The sequence below is a fragment of the Chlorocebus sabaeus genome, chromosome 25 (genome assembly GCF_047675955.1).
Source record: "Chlorocebus sabaeus isolate Y175 chromosome 25, mChlSab1.0.hap1, whole genome shotgun sequence".
Classification (NCBI taxonomy): Eukaryota; Metazoa; Chordata; class Mammalia; order Primates; family Cercopithecidae; genus Chlorocebus; species Chlorocebus sabaeus.
Window position 1 is genome coordinate 13,333,276 of NC_132928.1, and position 15,211 is coordinate 13,348,486.

A 15,211-nucleotide genomic window follows, 5' to 3' on the forward strand; every position below is an offset into this window, starting at 1 on the left:
CCTAGAAAATACAAGTGTATGTTGTATACGCTTCAGAAAGCAAACTGTTAGAGTTAACAAAACTGTTAAATCTTACTAATGATTCTATCACCAGTAAAATACATTAGCACCAATAATTTTATTAAAGTAGGTCATTCATCTAGAATAAAAAGGGAGAAGAATGTGAATTAAATGCCAAGTGTGCTAACTCGCCTGTACTTGTTAACACCGAATGTGATGCCCTGTAGGCCTTCCTGAGTATCGTTAGGAATAGATTACCTGTCAGGAATATGTATGGCATATTCAAATAAGCACTGCGCATATTTTTAAAACTGATATGATATGAATCCATGTAGACCAATTTTAATAGTTCAAAATGAGTCATAATTCTTGTTAACAATACAGTTATTTTTAAAATTTGCAGCAATAGTGGTCCTTTTTTATTTTCCTTATTGAAATTAAATGATATGCCTTAGGTGAGTCATTCATCACTGTTAAAGAACTTGCCTTCCATTGGAGTTCTTGCATTTTTATCCATATATATTCATATATATTATGCATTTCCTTCCAGTTTAGGAAATGTTTTTCTACATATGAGTTCCTGAGTGTGTTTTTGACTCTTATTTTAAGACTAATTTTTAAATTGCAATTATAGCTTGAAGTAAATGTTTCAGTTGATTCAACCCATGCAGTCAGTTATTTAAATTCATGGATATTTGGAGACTATCTAAAGGAAATATTTTGCATCTAAACATTTACTATTCTAATTTTTTTATTTCTTCGCCTTGTAATACCCTTTTTTTAGAATAACCTTACTTGTCAGAGATTTAAGTATAGGTGATAAAACATTTTTCTTCATTCGTAAAATGTATATGTGTACTACTTTAAATAGAAGTAATATAAAAAACAGAATTTACTTAGTGTTTAAAGAGGTATGTTCTGAGTCATACAAGATGACAAGCAATGTGATTGCTTTATGAGCCAAGGAGAGCATAATTTATATTAATTGAAAATGATAAAATAGAGGAGCATACAAAAGGATTAAACTAAGAATTGCCCTGGATAAGTTTTATTTATATTAATTACTTAAATGTCTGGATTCAGAAATAAGTGTATATGCTGTTTTCGCAAAAATAGTTATCAGCTTACTTTTTTTTTTTCTTTTTCCCCAGCTTCACTAAGGTGTAATTAAATAAAAATTGCATATATTTATGGCAGACAACATGATGTTTTGATATATGTACACATCATAAAATGATTAATTCCAGCTAATTAACATATCCATCACCTCATGTACTCATCATGTTTTTGGGGTGAGAACATTTAAGATCTAATCTCTTAGCAATTTTCAAGTATACAATACATTATTACTAAGTATAGTCACCATGCTGCACAATAGAGGTCCAGAACTTATTCATTCTGTCTAGCTGAAACTTTGTACTCAGGTTAACATTTTATTAAACATCTTTAGAGATTTCTTATCTTTAGGAAAACAACTAATTTGTCCTATGTAATTCTACTATAATTTTAAATGAACACATTTGTTAAAATAGTTTTTAAGATTTGTTAAAGAGAAAAAGAGCTCCGGCATATGTAACAGAAACAACATTTGTATTAAGCATTTTCTTTGCATTAAGTAATAATTAAACATTTATGAAGTTCATTGCAAACAGTTGTATATTAAAGCTAAATTAAATATTGCCATTGTATTTTGAGAGTATGGTTAGCCCTCTATGGCACTACTTGTGAGAAAACACTCAATATTTTGTGTTCGCATTGTCTGCAGTAGCATTGTTTGTGCCTCATCTATCTTGAATGAAATCATTTTTCCATCCTCACCTTTTAAATATATTTTATCTTTAGGGCTTAGGTGTGATCGTTGCAATTTTGGATTTAAATTTCTCCGAAGCTTTAATGATGATGGATGTGAGCCCTGCCAGTGTAACCTCCATGGCTCAGTGAACAAATTCTGCAATCCTCTGTCTGGGCAGTGTGAGTGCAAAAAAGAAGCTAAAGGACTTCAGTGTGACACCTGCAGAGAAAACTTTTATGGGTTAGATGTCACCAATTGTAAGGCCTGTGACTGTGACACAGCCGGATCCCTCCCTGGGACTGTCTGTAATGCTAAGACAGGGCAGTGCATCTGTAAGCCCAATGTTGAAGGGAGACAGTGCAATAAATGTTTGGAGGGACACTTCTACTTATGGCAAAATACTTCTTTCCTCTGCCTGCCTTGCAACTGTGATAAGGCTGGGACAATAAATGGCTCTCTGCTGTGTGACAAATCAACAGGACAATGTCCCTGCAAATTAGGGGTAACAGGTCTTCGCTGTAATCAGTGTGAGCCTCACAGGTACAATTTGACCATTGACAATTTTCAAGGCTGCCAGATGTGTGAGTGTGACTCCTTGGGGACATTACCTGGGACCATTTGTGACCCAATCAGTGGCCAGTGCCTATGTGTGCCTAATCGTCAAGGAAGAAGGTGTAATCAGTGTCAACCAGGTAAGAAAGAAATGTGTTACGTTTTCAGTGTACAATGACATTCCTTTTGTTAACTCATAACAGGTGACTTCTCCCTGTTTCTGGTTTGTGGCTTCTATAAATTTTATTTCCAAAATCATTGCTGTATTTAGATCATTATCCAACACAGATACAGCTATTTAACTTGTTCAAAATTATCAGGCATATTTATGTTACTATTTTGGGAGGATACTTTAGATAAAACTCAGCTAATCAGATTTATTTCATAATTGAGACTTAATTTTATTTTCCAGAGAAAGGAAAATTTGAGTTGAATATCCATACAATGCCAAATATTCAAGTGATGGACTAAATCTCAAATAAAGCTGGCTAAATGTTTTTACTGAAGAGGCTATATGTTCTAGCTTTGTATAGAAATACTTCGAATTGTTTCTACATGCCATCAAATTAATAAAATAGGCTACTGTTTAATCTTACTGTATACAAACTTATCTTTCCATCTCTTTCCCAATTGAAAGAGGGATGGACCCCATCTATGGCTCTCCTTGCATTTAAGATTTTAACTAAAATACTCATTATGATATCATGATAAATATAAGTATTTATCAGTTGTTTAACAGCTGTGCTAATTGTTGCTCTGTCAGCCAATATTAGCTCTGAGTTATATGGGTCTATAAAAATGAGCATGATACAAACTCAAAAGTGTGATTTGCTTGCCAGAGAAGGAGTAGAACAAAAGTTCTGTTTACATAGCAAAGAACCCGGCCTAGGATAACTGGGCCACGTTTTTCCTTTGGCATTGGTCAGCGTGACAAATAAGATCAAAGAGACAGGAAGGAATTGATGAAGTGTTCATTCTTTTTGACATGTAAGTATTAGAAAACAACTTGAACTGGTTTAAATGTAAATGGAGACTATATTATAACTAGATGTTCCATAAAAACCTAAGAAGGACCACTATAGTCAGGACTCAGGAATTAGAATGCTTCCATTGATACATATTCATTCGTCTCTCTCTCTCTCTCTCTCTCTCTCTCTCTCTCTCTCTCTCTCTCTCTGTCTGCCTTTTGCAGAAGGGGACTTTACTTCTCTCTTTGTCTATATGGTTATATGGCCACCCTATGTCCCCTGAAATTGTTTATAATTCTACCACCAGCTACAACAGAGAGATTTATTAGCTACTTCTTAGTTAAAATTTCTAGAGGAAAATTGGAATTGACTCACCTTTGTTTGGTTGGCTCTGAGCCAATTCACTGTGGCCAGGGGTGTCATATACTTATAAAATGAGCATGGCTTTTAGGGACCTTTTCATCAGGTAGGAGCAAGGTGGTAAGTATCCCAGAAAACAGGAAGATTATGGAGACCTGGGCAGACAGCCTAAATGACAGATACAACACATTCACTCTTTTTACCTTCGGGTTAATCCTTCCAAATTTGCAATTAACTTTTTGGTATCCTAAGATGATGTTTTTTTCTCTTTCTCTGTGTATCAATATCTCTAATTTTGGAAACAAGGTAGGTACTCTGTCTCCTGCACAGTCAAATAACCATGATTTATACATCCTTCTTTCTACGTAAACAAAAAAAGCTAATAGATCAAATGTTATATCCTTTTGAGTAATTATCAATTGTTAAAATTTACTGTTCCATTCTAACTTTGATTGTATATACAATACAAGTCACACGTTTTAAACAATTTTTCTGATTTTAGATAAACTCTGAAATCATAGTAAGAAACATTTGCTCCCTTTGGTCCTTTCAATGAAAGACCCAACCCGTCATCTCAGTACTTTGTACACCTACCAGATATCTAAATGATGAACTAAAATAATTATAAAACCTTTTCTGGTTGTTTTGTATATCATGCAGAAATAGTCATGGATAATATAATCTACATCATGCATAATTCTGTCTCATTTGTGCCCTTCCTAGGATGAAAAACTACTGACTTCATTGCTCTTTCCTTCATCTTTGTGGCTCTCGTTGTGGTGATCTCTTTGTTCCCAACTCTAAGCCACTTTCTCCCACCCAAATCTATGGCTCTTTCCTATCTACCCTATATAGTATTGGCAGAATAATTCCCATAAAGCACTTATTTAGTTATATCATTCTCCTGTAGGGTTACCTAAAATGGGTTTTATTTTGCTTATCATTTGAGTCCAATCTGGGCAAACCTTTATGAGTTTATATCTTCTGGTCATAGTCTAGACACCCAGCTTTGCTCCCTGATACTCCTATCTTCTTCAGACACTGCAGCCACTTCACTGGAGCTACACATGTCACATGCAGAGCTGATTTCAATCTACCTGATGTTTTGGTTCATTCTCCTTTCCCGACATGGAATGCAGTATAATCCTCCTTTTCAATGTTAGTTGGCATCCTCTGACTAGTTTTACTATTCAATATACTGCCTACAATTCTCCATCACTCAGTGAACAACAAAGTTGACATGAAGCATCAGTGTTTTAAGAGGTGGTTTAACTCAAACCTATAGATAACTTGAAAATAATGCATTTTTGAAAATGTGCTCAAGCTTCTATTGTCTTCATGTTCAATTTATTATATGACCTTGAAGGGAGGTTTATGTTCAAGAAATAATAATACAGATCTCATTGTAATTACTCCATAGTTATGCTTCTTTCTTCTGAAGACCATATGGACCTATAAATGGAATCAATGAGTTAAGAGTAGGGAGCATTAAACATGGTAAAAATATTTTTATTTACTGAAAAATTTCAACAGGGTATTGTAAAATATTTAGTATAAAATGTACCAGACTGAGAAAACATATTTGAAGCTCCATTTCTTCAGCTTACTGACTCTCTAAAGGCATTCCCCTGTCCTTCTCAACAGGGGACTTCCATATTTTCTTCCAACTGTCTATTTCTAGCTGGGAGTAAGCAGCTTTATCTTTAAGCTGGTACCTGAGTGGAGCCTGTATCAGTTCTACTCATATCCTATTGGTCAGAACTGCTTTGTATGTCCATACCTCACTGAAAAAGAGGCTGGCAAATAGATGCTCTAGATGCTCTATCTGAATATCCAGGTGTCTATTTAAAACTTGGGGCCTCTGCTATTATAAGGAATAAGAAAGAAATTGATCCTTGAAGACAGCCTTGGCTATACTAGGAATGTCCTACACTTACAAAATTGGTTGGCAGAACATTAGTTTACTTCCAAACAGATGCTTTTAATGACCATCAGTTTTGTACTTTTTGAATAGATCTCATTATTAGCAATTTAAAAAAATCAGCCAAAGTTAATGAAGGTCTCTTGAGTCCTGAGGAAATATAGGTACAAAATCTCTTCTTGGTATCTTCAACTGTTTCTTACATGCTTTGCCTTATAGAATCACTTCTATTCTAGTCACTCTTCCTTCTAAGGATATGCTATAATGTATCAGCGGCCTTGCTGAGTTATTGACCCAGGATATTGACCTGGTTATGAAAAGCTAGAATGATCAAGCTATAGATTTGGATTACTATATTTTGTTGAACAGTGCAGTTATCTTCATATAGATAAACATTTCTCTTACTGAGAAATGATTTTCTTCTGGGTACTGTTGAGTTCTTAATTTAGTCAGAGAATATTTTATGTGTAGTAGCAAACAGTACTTTCAGTGAGCTTAAATTTTGATGGGGAAACTGACAGAATAATTTACAAGTAAATATATTATATAAATTTAAATAGTGATTATTTTTGGATCCTTGGCAATACTCAATTATGTTTCTTTGTTGCTAAGAGTTTAAGATGCTATGGAGGTTACCAAATAGACTATTTATTTGCACTTTTATATCAGTGTTTAGTTTCCAGAAAGGTAAACTGGGTAGCCATGTTTATATTGTACAAGTAAAGTCATACTGATATTTCATTACAATGGAAACAGGAAATGGTTTAAAAGGAAGAATGGTGAAGTGAAAGAAATTATCAACCTGTTTCTTTTTATATTATTATCTAAAATTAGTCATTTTTCTGTTTTTCTCTTTTGCATTTTTTCTCATTTAAGATTATGAGTGCCTGCTTTAAAAAGCAGCCCAATGAGATGACCTTGTTAAAACTCCTGATTATTTCTCAGTGTCTTCAATTAAATAAACCCCTTACTGTGTGCCCACAATGTACAATTAATTATATTATTATTGTAGTTATGCAAGTTGAATAAGATAATACTTGCCCTCAAGATATTGCAACTCTAACAAGGAAAATAAGACAATTGCACACGTAAATAAAATACAATAATGCTTTAAATACGATCATTGTTTTTCAGTATTAGTGTTGATGCATTTTCTATATCTTCCTCTAAAGAAAGAAGACAATTTGTAATAAACCTTTGAAAAGGAGATTTGTTACATCTGTACTTAGGCAAATAGTGACTATAAATTATTCTCCTAATGGCCACACCTGGTGGCTCATGCCTGTAATCCCAGCACTTTGAGAGGCTGAGGTGGGTGGATCACCTGAGGTCAGGAGTTTGAGACCAGTCTGACCAACATGGTGAAACTCCATCTCTATTGAAAATACAAAATTAGCTGGGTGTGGTGGCATATGCCTGCAATCCTAGCTACTTGGGAGGCTGAGGCAGGAGAATCACTTGAACCCGGGAGGCAGAGGTTGCAGTGAGCTGATATCACACCACTGCACTCCTGCCTGGGCAATAAGAGCCAAACTCTGTCTCAAAAAAAAAAAAAAAAAAAAAAAAAAAGGCAAATGGGTACCAGATAAAGCTCTCCAAAAAATGAGCCAGGAAAAGAGAAAGGAGATCAGGAGGGGGTTGCATGAAGAAGACTTAGTATTATTATCCAGTATTGTCATTTTTAAATTTAATTGGAATTTTAATCAAAATTTATATTTGCAAAATTTTAAAAAACAAGTAAAATGTAAAGAGCCCAGCCTTATCATTTTCCCAGGAATCTCCATGCTCAGGGAAAATACCTTCAACTTCTTTAGATGTTTCTTCTGGGCTTTCATGTCTGTATTTCCGGGATATATATATATATATATATATATATATATATATATATATAAAAATATATATATATATATATAAATATATATATATATATAAAATCTTGATTTTTAAAATGTAGACATTATTTATTTTCTTCCCCCTATAGAAGATGAGTGGTTTAGCTGCTTTCACCTCCTGCTTAGCAATCCCTTTGTTTGGTTAAATCAGCATTCAGATATTTCTTTACTATGACTATATAAATTTACTGTACATTTATGCCATATAATATGCTTTGACTATATTTTCTTTCTTCAAACAATTTGCCTTTGCTTAGTTTTTCAGGACTCTCTTAGGCATTTCTAGGAAACAAAACTCTCCAAGGGAACTCTATTCAAGAAATCTATAAGGTTTTGTTTTTTCCCACTAGATATGCGAGTGGGAAGTTTAGGCTGGTTGATCTTTAGTTCTGTTGCACAGCTATATCCAAGGGTTAACATTTGCTGCTGTACTAGCAATTGCCTTCCCCTGTCTCCCATGTTGGATCCTTCATTTCCTGAATCCTACACATTCTCTCTTCTTGGTTTATTTATTTGTGTGTTTGGTAGAGCACATGTGCCAGTAGCTTCTGAAAAAGAATACAAGGAGGGAAGTAATTTGAGGAGAAAATTTGAATATCTGAAGTGTCTTTATTGTCTTCAAGTATCTAAACATAAAGAATGATTTGAAATTTTACTGCTATATGAAAACATTTTCATTCAGAAATATTCAAAAATTTTAAATGTTTGCACCATTAGTTGTTAGCAATGTCAATCAGATTCTTGCTTCTTTTCCACTTCTTTTTTTTTTTCTAAACCATCTGGAAGTTTTTACCATCTCTATATCCCTGGGCTCTCAGTGAATCTTTTTGCCTATCGAAGATGGCTCTTAGGTTCTAAGAAAATCTGCAAAACACATTCATAGCAACGTCTAGACTCATGTTTGACCAAACAACTGGGCACCAAGCCTAGCCAAGTTGATGCATAAAATCAACAATCACAAGCAACCCTTCACGTAATGCCTGTTTATGTACTTGTTGAGTCCAGACCTTCTTTGGTTTAACTTCTAAAGGAAAAACTTACTGTGTCCTCCTAAAATGTAAGAAGGACAACTTTCTGGTTGGGGAGGGTATTAGCACACCTTATATCTGATTCCGGAAATCTCTGGAGCTTTCAATTCGAAACCTTTCTTTCTAGAGTTATACAACCTGAATCAACTAGCTTATTGTTGGGTTCTCCACTGCAAGAGCTTAGCTTTTTCTTCCAGATTATCTTTGATTGTCATTTTCTCTTTCTCTCTCTCTCTCTCTCTCTTTTTTTTTTTTTTTAATTTTATCTCTGGGGATTTTAGGAGGGAAAAATTATTCAATCCACTGTGTTTTACTGGCAATGTTCCCCTAGTGTTTTTGGTTTGTAACCTTTTCAGACCAAATCTTTGCAGCCATTCTTGAGCCCTCTCTTTTCCCCACAACCTTCATCTCATCTAACAAAACCAATTCTGCTGATTTTACCCTCAAATATATCCAGAATTTGACCACTTCTTGTCACCCTCACTTACACCAGCCAGGTCCAAGCCACCTTCCTCTGTTCCTGGACTATTCAAGTAGCCTCCTACTCACCTTTGTCTTTCTTCCATCACTTCTCAACAGACAGCCAAAGTGATACTGTTCAAACTTGAGTCACATCCCATCACTCCACCTTCCATTTGCTTTTCACCGTAGCTAATAAGAAACAAAGTTTATATTATTTAACAATCCCGGTGGTCTATAATGTCCATGATCTCTCTGACCTCATTTCCAGAAGTCTTCAGATCATTTTTTCCTCTCCAGCCAACAAATCTCATTGCTGTCCTTCACAATTGTTCAGTGCTCTATCTCAGGCAGGGATAAGAGTACCTCCATAGCAGTGCTGCCTATGTATTTTCTGAATTAATGAATAATTTTATTTCAAAGATACCTCAGTGGCATTCTCCTGTTTTTCGGTGTGAACCTAGCAAAAGTCTGTGATGTTTCTTTCACAACACTTAGGAAAAGTGTTGTGTTCAACCTTACAAAAGAGAAAAAATAATAGTGACCTAAGTATCTTATGTATTTTTTAACAAAACAAGATACAGTATACACATATGCATAGCCCATGAAAGGAGCAATATGTGCTTTGGGATGGATTTTCCTTTTTTCTTGGTTTTGCTTCAGAAATTCCACTTTAATTTTTTTTCCCCCTGGTTTTATGGTCTCTTACAGTTAAACTTGAATTGAAAAGAGAAACACTTATCCTGAAGTATCTTTATCATAAACAGATGTTTTGCAGTAGCCAGCCCTGCAATGCGCACAGTAAAATGTGCTGCTACAATCTTAAGCTTTCATTTACTTATTTAAACATGTCTGAGAGACCTAGATCATATACCACAGGGGCAGACAGCACACTGGTGTGTGTGAGTAGTGGGGCATGGAGGGAGAAGGATGGGGTAGGAAGGGATGAGTAGCAAGCTTAAGGACTTCTGCCTCCCTTTCATCTGTGATTGCAAATACTGCTGACCCATACTAGGTGACTGCACATAGATTCTTGTCCCACTTTCTTAAAAAACATTATTAAGGAAGGTGCATGTAATGAAACCTCATGTATTATTAACCTAACCTTACTACGAATGTACAAGGAATAGGTTTAATTCAACTAAAATTTATAGGCAATTTGTTAAAGCAGCAGTGCACATTAGAAGGTACATTAGAGCCACATTGGTTTTAATATGCCATTCAATAACTTGAACAGAGGTTAAAAATGCTGCTTAACCTCCATTAAGTATTTTAAAAATGCTTTAATTTAAAATTATTTGGAGTGTGTGTACATATATGAATGTACACATATCCACACTAATAAATATAACACTAAATATCTTTTCCCAGTTCCCTATTTCTGTGCTGGATGACCTTATAATGTTCAGCAGTAGGCACTTAATCAGAGGCCAGGCTGAGGAAGGCAGGGAAGGATGTCAAGGCATCCCAAGCCAATGACCCACCCTTGTCCTTGAGAACTAGAGGCAGAGAGTGCTTATTGAAGACTCTGCAGCTTTGGAATAAAATAAAGGCTAATTTATAACAAAAACAGCTTCCTATGACATGTTTTGTACTAATAGGACAATGCCTCATGCTTCCCCCTAGTATTTACTTTTGGTTTTCTTTTACAATTCATAAAACAAAGTATCTTGTTTCATTAAGTAGCACATCATACTTATTAAGTGATGAGCTCATAAACTAGAATTGTGTACAAGACCCTGCCAATGGAATTGGAATCAGATGTTGATGTTCCATTAAAAATCAATGCATCAAAGTTGATATCCAATTATGCCACATTTCCTAGTGTTTGGTGAGACAATTTTCTAGGTTAACATGTTTTTCACAGAGAGACCTGAGTCTCAAAGTAAGAACCTCTTCCTTGATAAATCATCAGGAAGGAATCTTATCACAGGAAATATAGACCACAATCTTAGGTATATCTGGGGAAAAAAAAAAAAGTAAAAGACGCTGATAAGAAAAATATCTCTGTCATAGAAGACTTGCTAATTAACAATTACAAAGATGATAATAGATGATATTTACTGAGACTCTGCTGTGTGCCAGGCTCTGTAATAGGGCTTTGCCTGCAAAGTTCCATTTAACATGCGCAGTAGTTCTATGATGGAGGTGCTCGGATTATTCTCGTTTTAATCTAATTGGGGAAATGAGATCTAATTAAGTAGAAGAGCCATTTATAAGTACAGGTCCATCTGACTCCAGAGTGTATACTCTGAAAGAGTGGAACTTTTTCTAAATAACTAACTCAATATTTGTCTTAAACATTCACACAATAAATATTTGAGGGTGAGTTAGATAAATACTGTTTCTTTCCCCCACCTTCAAGCATATCTCAACTCATGATTCTGGCTTACTGCTTCACATCCTGGGATACTTCATTTGTTGTTCAAAATCCAAGTAGTAGGCATAAAATGACAATTAACAGAGTCCTGGGAAACTACAATGTTCAAATAATGATGAGGTAAACTAAAGGGGTCTAGAAATGGAATTTTCTCTGAGATCTTCATTGGAGAAATTTTGGAGATGGTTGGAATGGCATAGGAGACAGGCTTTAGAACATACATTTGACAAACACTGAATGGGAACAGAGAATAAAAGTTTTGCTGTGGATTTTGAATATGCATACACACATATATTAATTATAATCTCCAAGATGTAATCGGAGTTGTCATTATTTGGGTTATTTGTTGTTATTGGATTTGATTCTTAGAGAATATGTTACTGAGGGCCTTTCATGGGTATTCACATAAATAGAAAAATTGGATTATTTATGAAACAGAAAATTCCAATAATGTTTTCTCTTACATGAGCATATTATTATGTACTTTGCTTTAAGAACTAAGATATAGTTTTAGTGTAACATTTTCTTTCTATAGCTCTGTTCCATCTGTTGCTGTGACAAGCACTATATTTTAAATTTATTGTGTCTGATTCATATACACTCCTCTCTAGACTCCCTGATCTAATAGGCCACTCTGACCAACCACTCTCATGACTCACAGATTTATGTTTACCATTTTCCTTTTCAGAGTTAAAGGAATCATCTCATATTTTAGAGGGTAGCAGATCTTTATCCATCCATCCACCCATTCATCCATTCAACTATCTATCCATTTCATTCATATATCTGTTTTTCAATAAACATCTGTTGAGTAAATTACCAGGGACGATGCTAGTGTTAAGATATACAATCACAAATATACTAAGACATTGTGATTTAGTAAGGGAAACTGACTCACATGTAAATGTATCACAATGTGATAAGAGCAATATTAGAAATATACAATATGGAGTAGTAGTAAAGTGAAGGAAAGGATCAATTCTTGAAGGAAGCAGAGTGAAAGGAACTTAGAGAAAATGATTTCTGATCTGAATTTTAAGAGGAAATAGGAATCAGCAAGCTGCTCAAGGAGGGAGTAGCAGCCCAGAAAAAGGGAATAACAGCAGAATATTTTAACTTTATCTAATTTAACTGAAAAACACTTAAAAATTGTTTTAAATAAGAGAAATTATACCTTGGAATGAATAATATTAATATTTATATATTTACTTGATCAAGTAAGTCTAGAAGTAATTTTAGCAAGATTTTATCTAAAACTCCTAAATGGAGGAAAATTATTATTGTTTTAGTTTGAAAACTACCATCATCAACTATATTGAAATATAGTTTACAAACAATACAACAGTATTGAAAATATGGATTCGTAAAGCCTTTCCCAAGATAGTCTTTTTTTGCATGTGTATAGGTGAGCCACACATCCCTCCTGGGCTCTTGTGTAACTATTATGTCCATTTTCTGGCTTAAGGGGAGAGTAGTTTCTTCTAAATGTCTTATAATTAGTGCTTAGCCCCAGCGTTGCCCTCCTTTCTTGAATAAGGCCTAGAGGTTACACTTCTTTTCTTTCTTCCTTTCAAGACCTTGGCAAAGCCTGGTTGTTCATGGTCCTCAGGAGGGACATTGCTGGGAAATGGGCTCTTCTTTTATGCCCAGGACAAATACTGTGCTGTGCAAATAACCACTACAGGAGATAATACCAGCTACCTTACTAATAACTTTGAACTCTATAGATCCTTCTCCTAGATAAAGCAACACTATTTTATGATATGGGTGACTCTTTGCTTTAACTGGATGATATATATTTTTCCACTTGAGATTTGTCATGTTTAAAACCGGGGGTCAGCTAAATAATATGGGAAAATAATAAACTGGCGAGCTGATCTGGACCATGTATGTGTGAACGCTCAGCACTACATAATGCAAGGCAATGATGTTGTCCTAATGACCATGTTTAAGAATGTGGTACAAAATCACTCATGAAATGAAATCTCAGTAAGATCAGTTACAATGCTACAGATACAAAGATTTGGAACATGAAGTAGAGCTAATGAAGGGGTATCAGAAATGCATTACATTAAAATAAATTAAGGTCAGTTATAATTAAGCCACATTCAGGAGTTGAAGTTTAAGCAGAAGGAAAGGGAAAAGATTGTTTTCTATAGTTGGAAGTCATAAAAGGGAGGTAATGGTCTAGAATTAGGCACATTCAGGTAAAGCAAGAGGTAATCTTTAAGCAAGAAGTTACCTGAGTCATCCTAATTAGAACTGCTTAAAAATAGGACGACTAAAATACTGGTGGGATTAACCTTTATAATCATGCTCTGGAGAGGAGGAGGGGAATTAACCCCAAGGCAAATTCCCATTCAGTCTTTTCCTGGAAGCCCTACCTTCATTTGCAGTCTCCCTGGGTGCTTAACATCTTTTGAGTTCTTCTCTGCTTATATTTCTGATTTTTCTGTGTCATTCTTTACTCCGCAAAATTTGGACTACCCAACTTCTGCACCAAAATGCCATCCCCTACTGTACTTAGAGGTTTATCTAATACATCATTTCTTCTAAAAATCGCCCTTAATTGTTCCAAATTCTCTGTGGCTTGGAGCTATTGCAATAAGTCTAAATTAATTCTACTTGTAAGTATCCGTGCTAATGGGTAATTTATCCAAATTGGAGGGCTGTTAGCACATTCATGATGCCATCATCATGGATTTAAGGGCCTAGCTACCTTCACAGGAACAAAAATGCAAAGAATCCCAACCACAGTGGCCTTGAATTTAAATGGAAGCCTTCTGAACTTGACTTTGACCATGTGATGAATCAGGTATAAGAATATATACTAATTGTCATGGCCATGATCTATTTCTTCAAATGTATATATAAAGGAAATTGCTGTCAGGTGATACAAATAAACAAATAGCGTAATCTGGCTGTAAATTATGATAAAATGATAGTATTAGTTGATTTCCTCCAACCGAATGGCACAGATTTTGAGCTCTTTCCTTTTCCTCCCATGGAGCACAATTCTGTTTTCCTGCCCTTGAAACTTTGTAAGACGCAATGTACAAGATCTAGGGGAAGGAAAAAACCCAATTGTTGGTGGCTATAAGAAAATGGCTTGTTTTCAACTAGAGCCTGAAATGAGTTTTAGAGTATCCTAATTACTTTTTGCTGTTTCCTATAGAATAGATAACAGAATGGATTCACTTTGTGCTCATGCTCTCCTTCTTTCAATATCATTGCTATTTTATGAACTTTGAATTAGTGTCATGACAATTGTACAATTCATTTTTATTTGCTGTAACTGTATTCATTAGAATCCTTCTGTGATCCCTCTACCCCATTGTTTCAGTAAAATTCTTTGCCGCATTTTGCATTTGCTTGTGTGTGTACCCATGTGTCTGTGCATGTGTGTATATGTATATGTACAGATACATGCACACACACATCACATAACCCTGAGAACCATTTCTCCCTCATATGCCTGCTCCATAATTCAACCGCCTGATAGCTTTTGAATTTTATAACAGTTAACTTCCATCTCCGGGCTCCGAAGAGATTTTAAGTAACTTGAATAGACTTTTGAATCATATTTGTATTTCTTCCCTTTTCCTACAAGAAAAAAAATATGGGTTTTAGAGTTAAACTAAAATCTCTAAATTCTGTAGGCTTTTTTTTTTAAAAAAATAATTGAACTCATTTTTATTTGTTCATAGAATGTGTATGGAGTGCCTACTATGTGCCAAGCAGTGTACTGGCTACTAGGGAGACAATGATGAATGAAACAGATGGGTTTTCTGCCCTTATGGAAGTTAGATTTTGATGGAAATGAGATTGATTATAATTTTTGTAAACACTTAGGAAACAA

At 34.9% G+C, this 15,211-nt stretch overlaps 1 protein-coding gene across 2 annotated transcripts in view; it reads left to right on the top strand.

Annotated features, from left to right (window-relative positions):
• Nucleotides 1-15,211, top strand: part of USH2A (usherin) — a 785,943-nt gene that overhangs the window by 176,619 nt on the left and 594,113 nt on the right. For both annotated transcript variants that reach the window (XM_037985560.2, XM_007988447.3), the window contains one exon: nucleotides 1,843-2,484. In XM_037985560.2, the coding sequence (XP_037841488.2) occupies nucleotides 1,843-2,484 (642 nt within the window). The remainder of the gene's footprint in view (nucleotides 1-1,842; nucleotides 2,485-15,211) is intronic.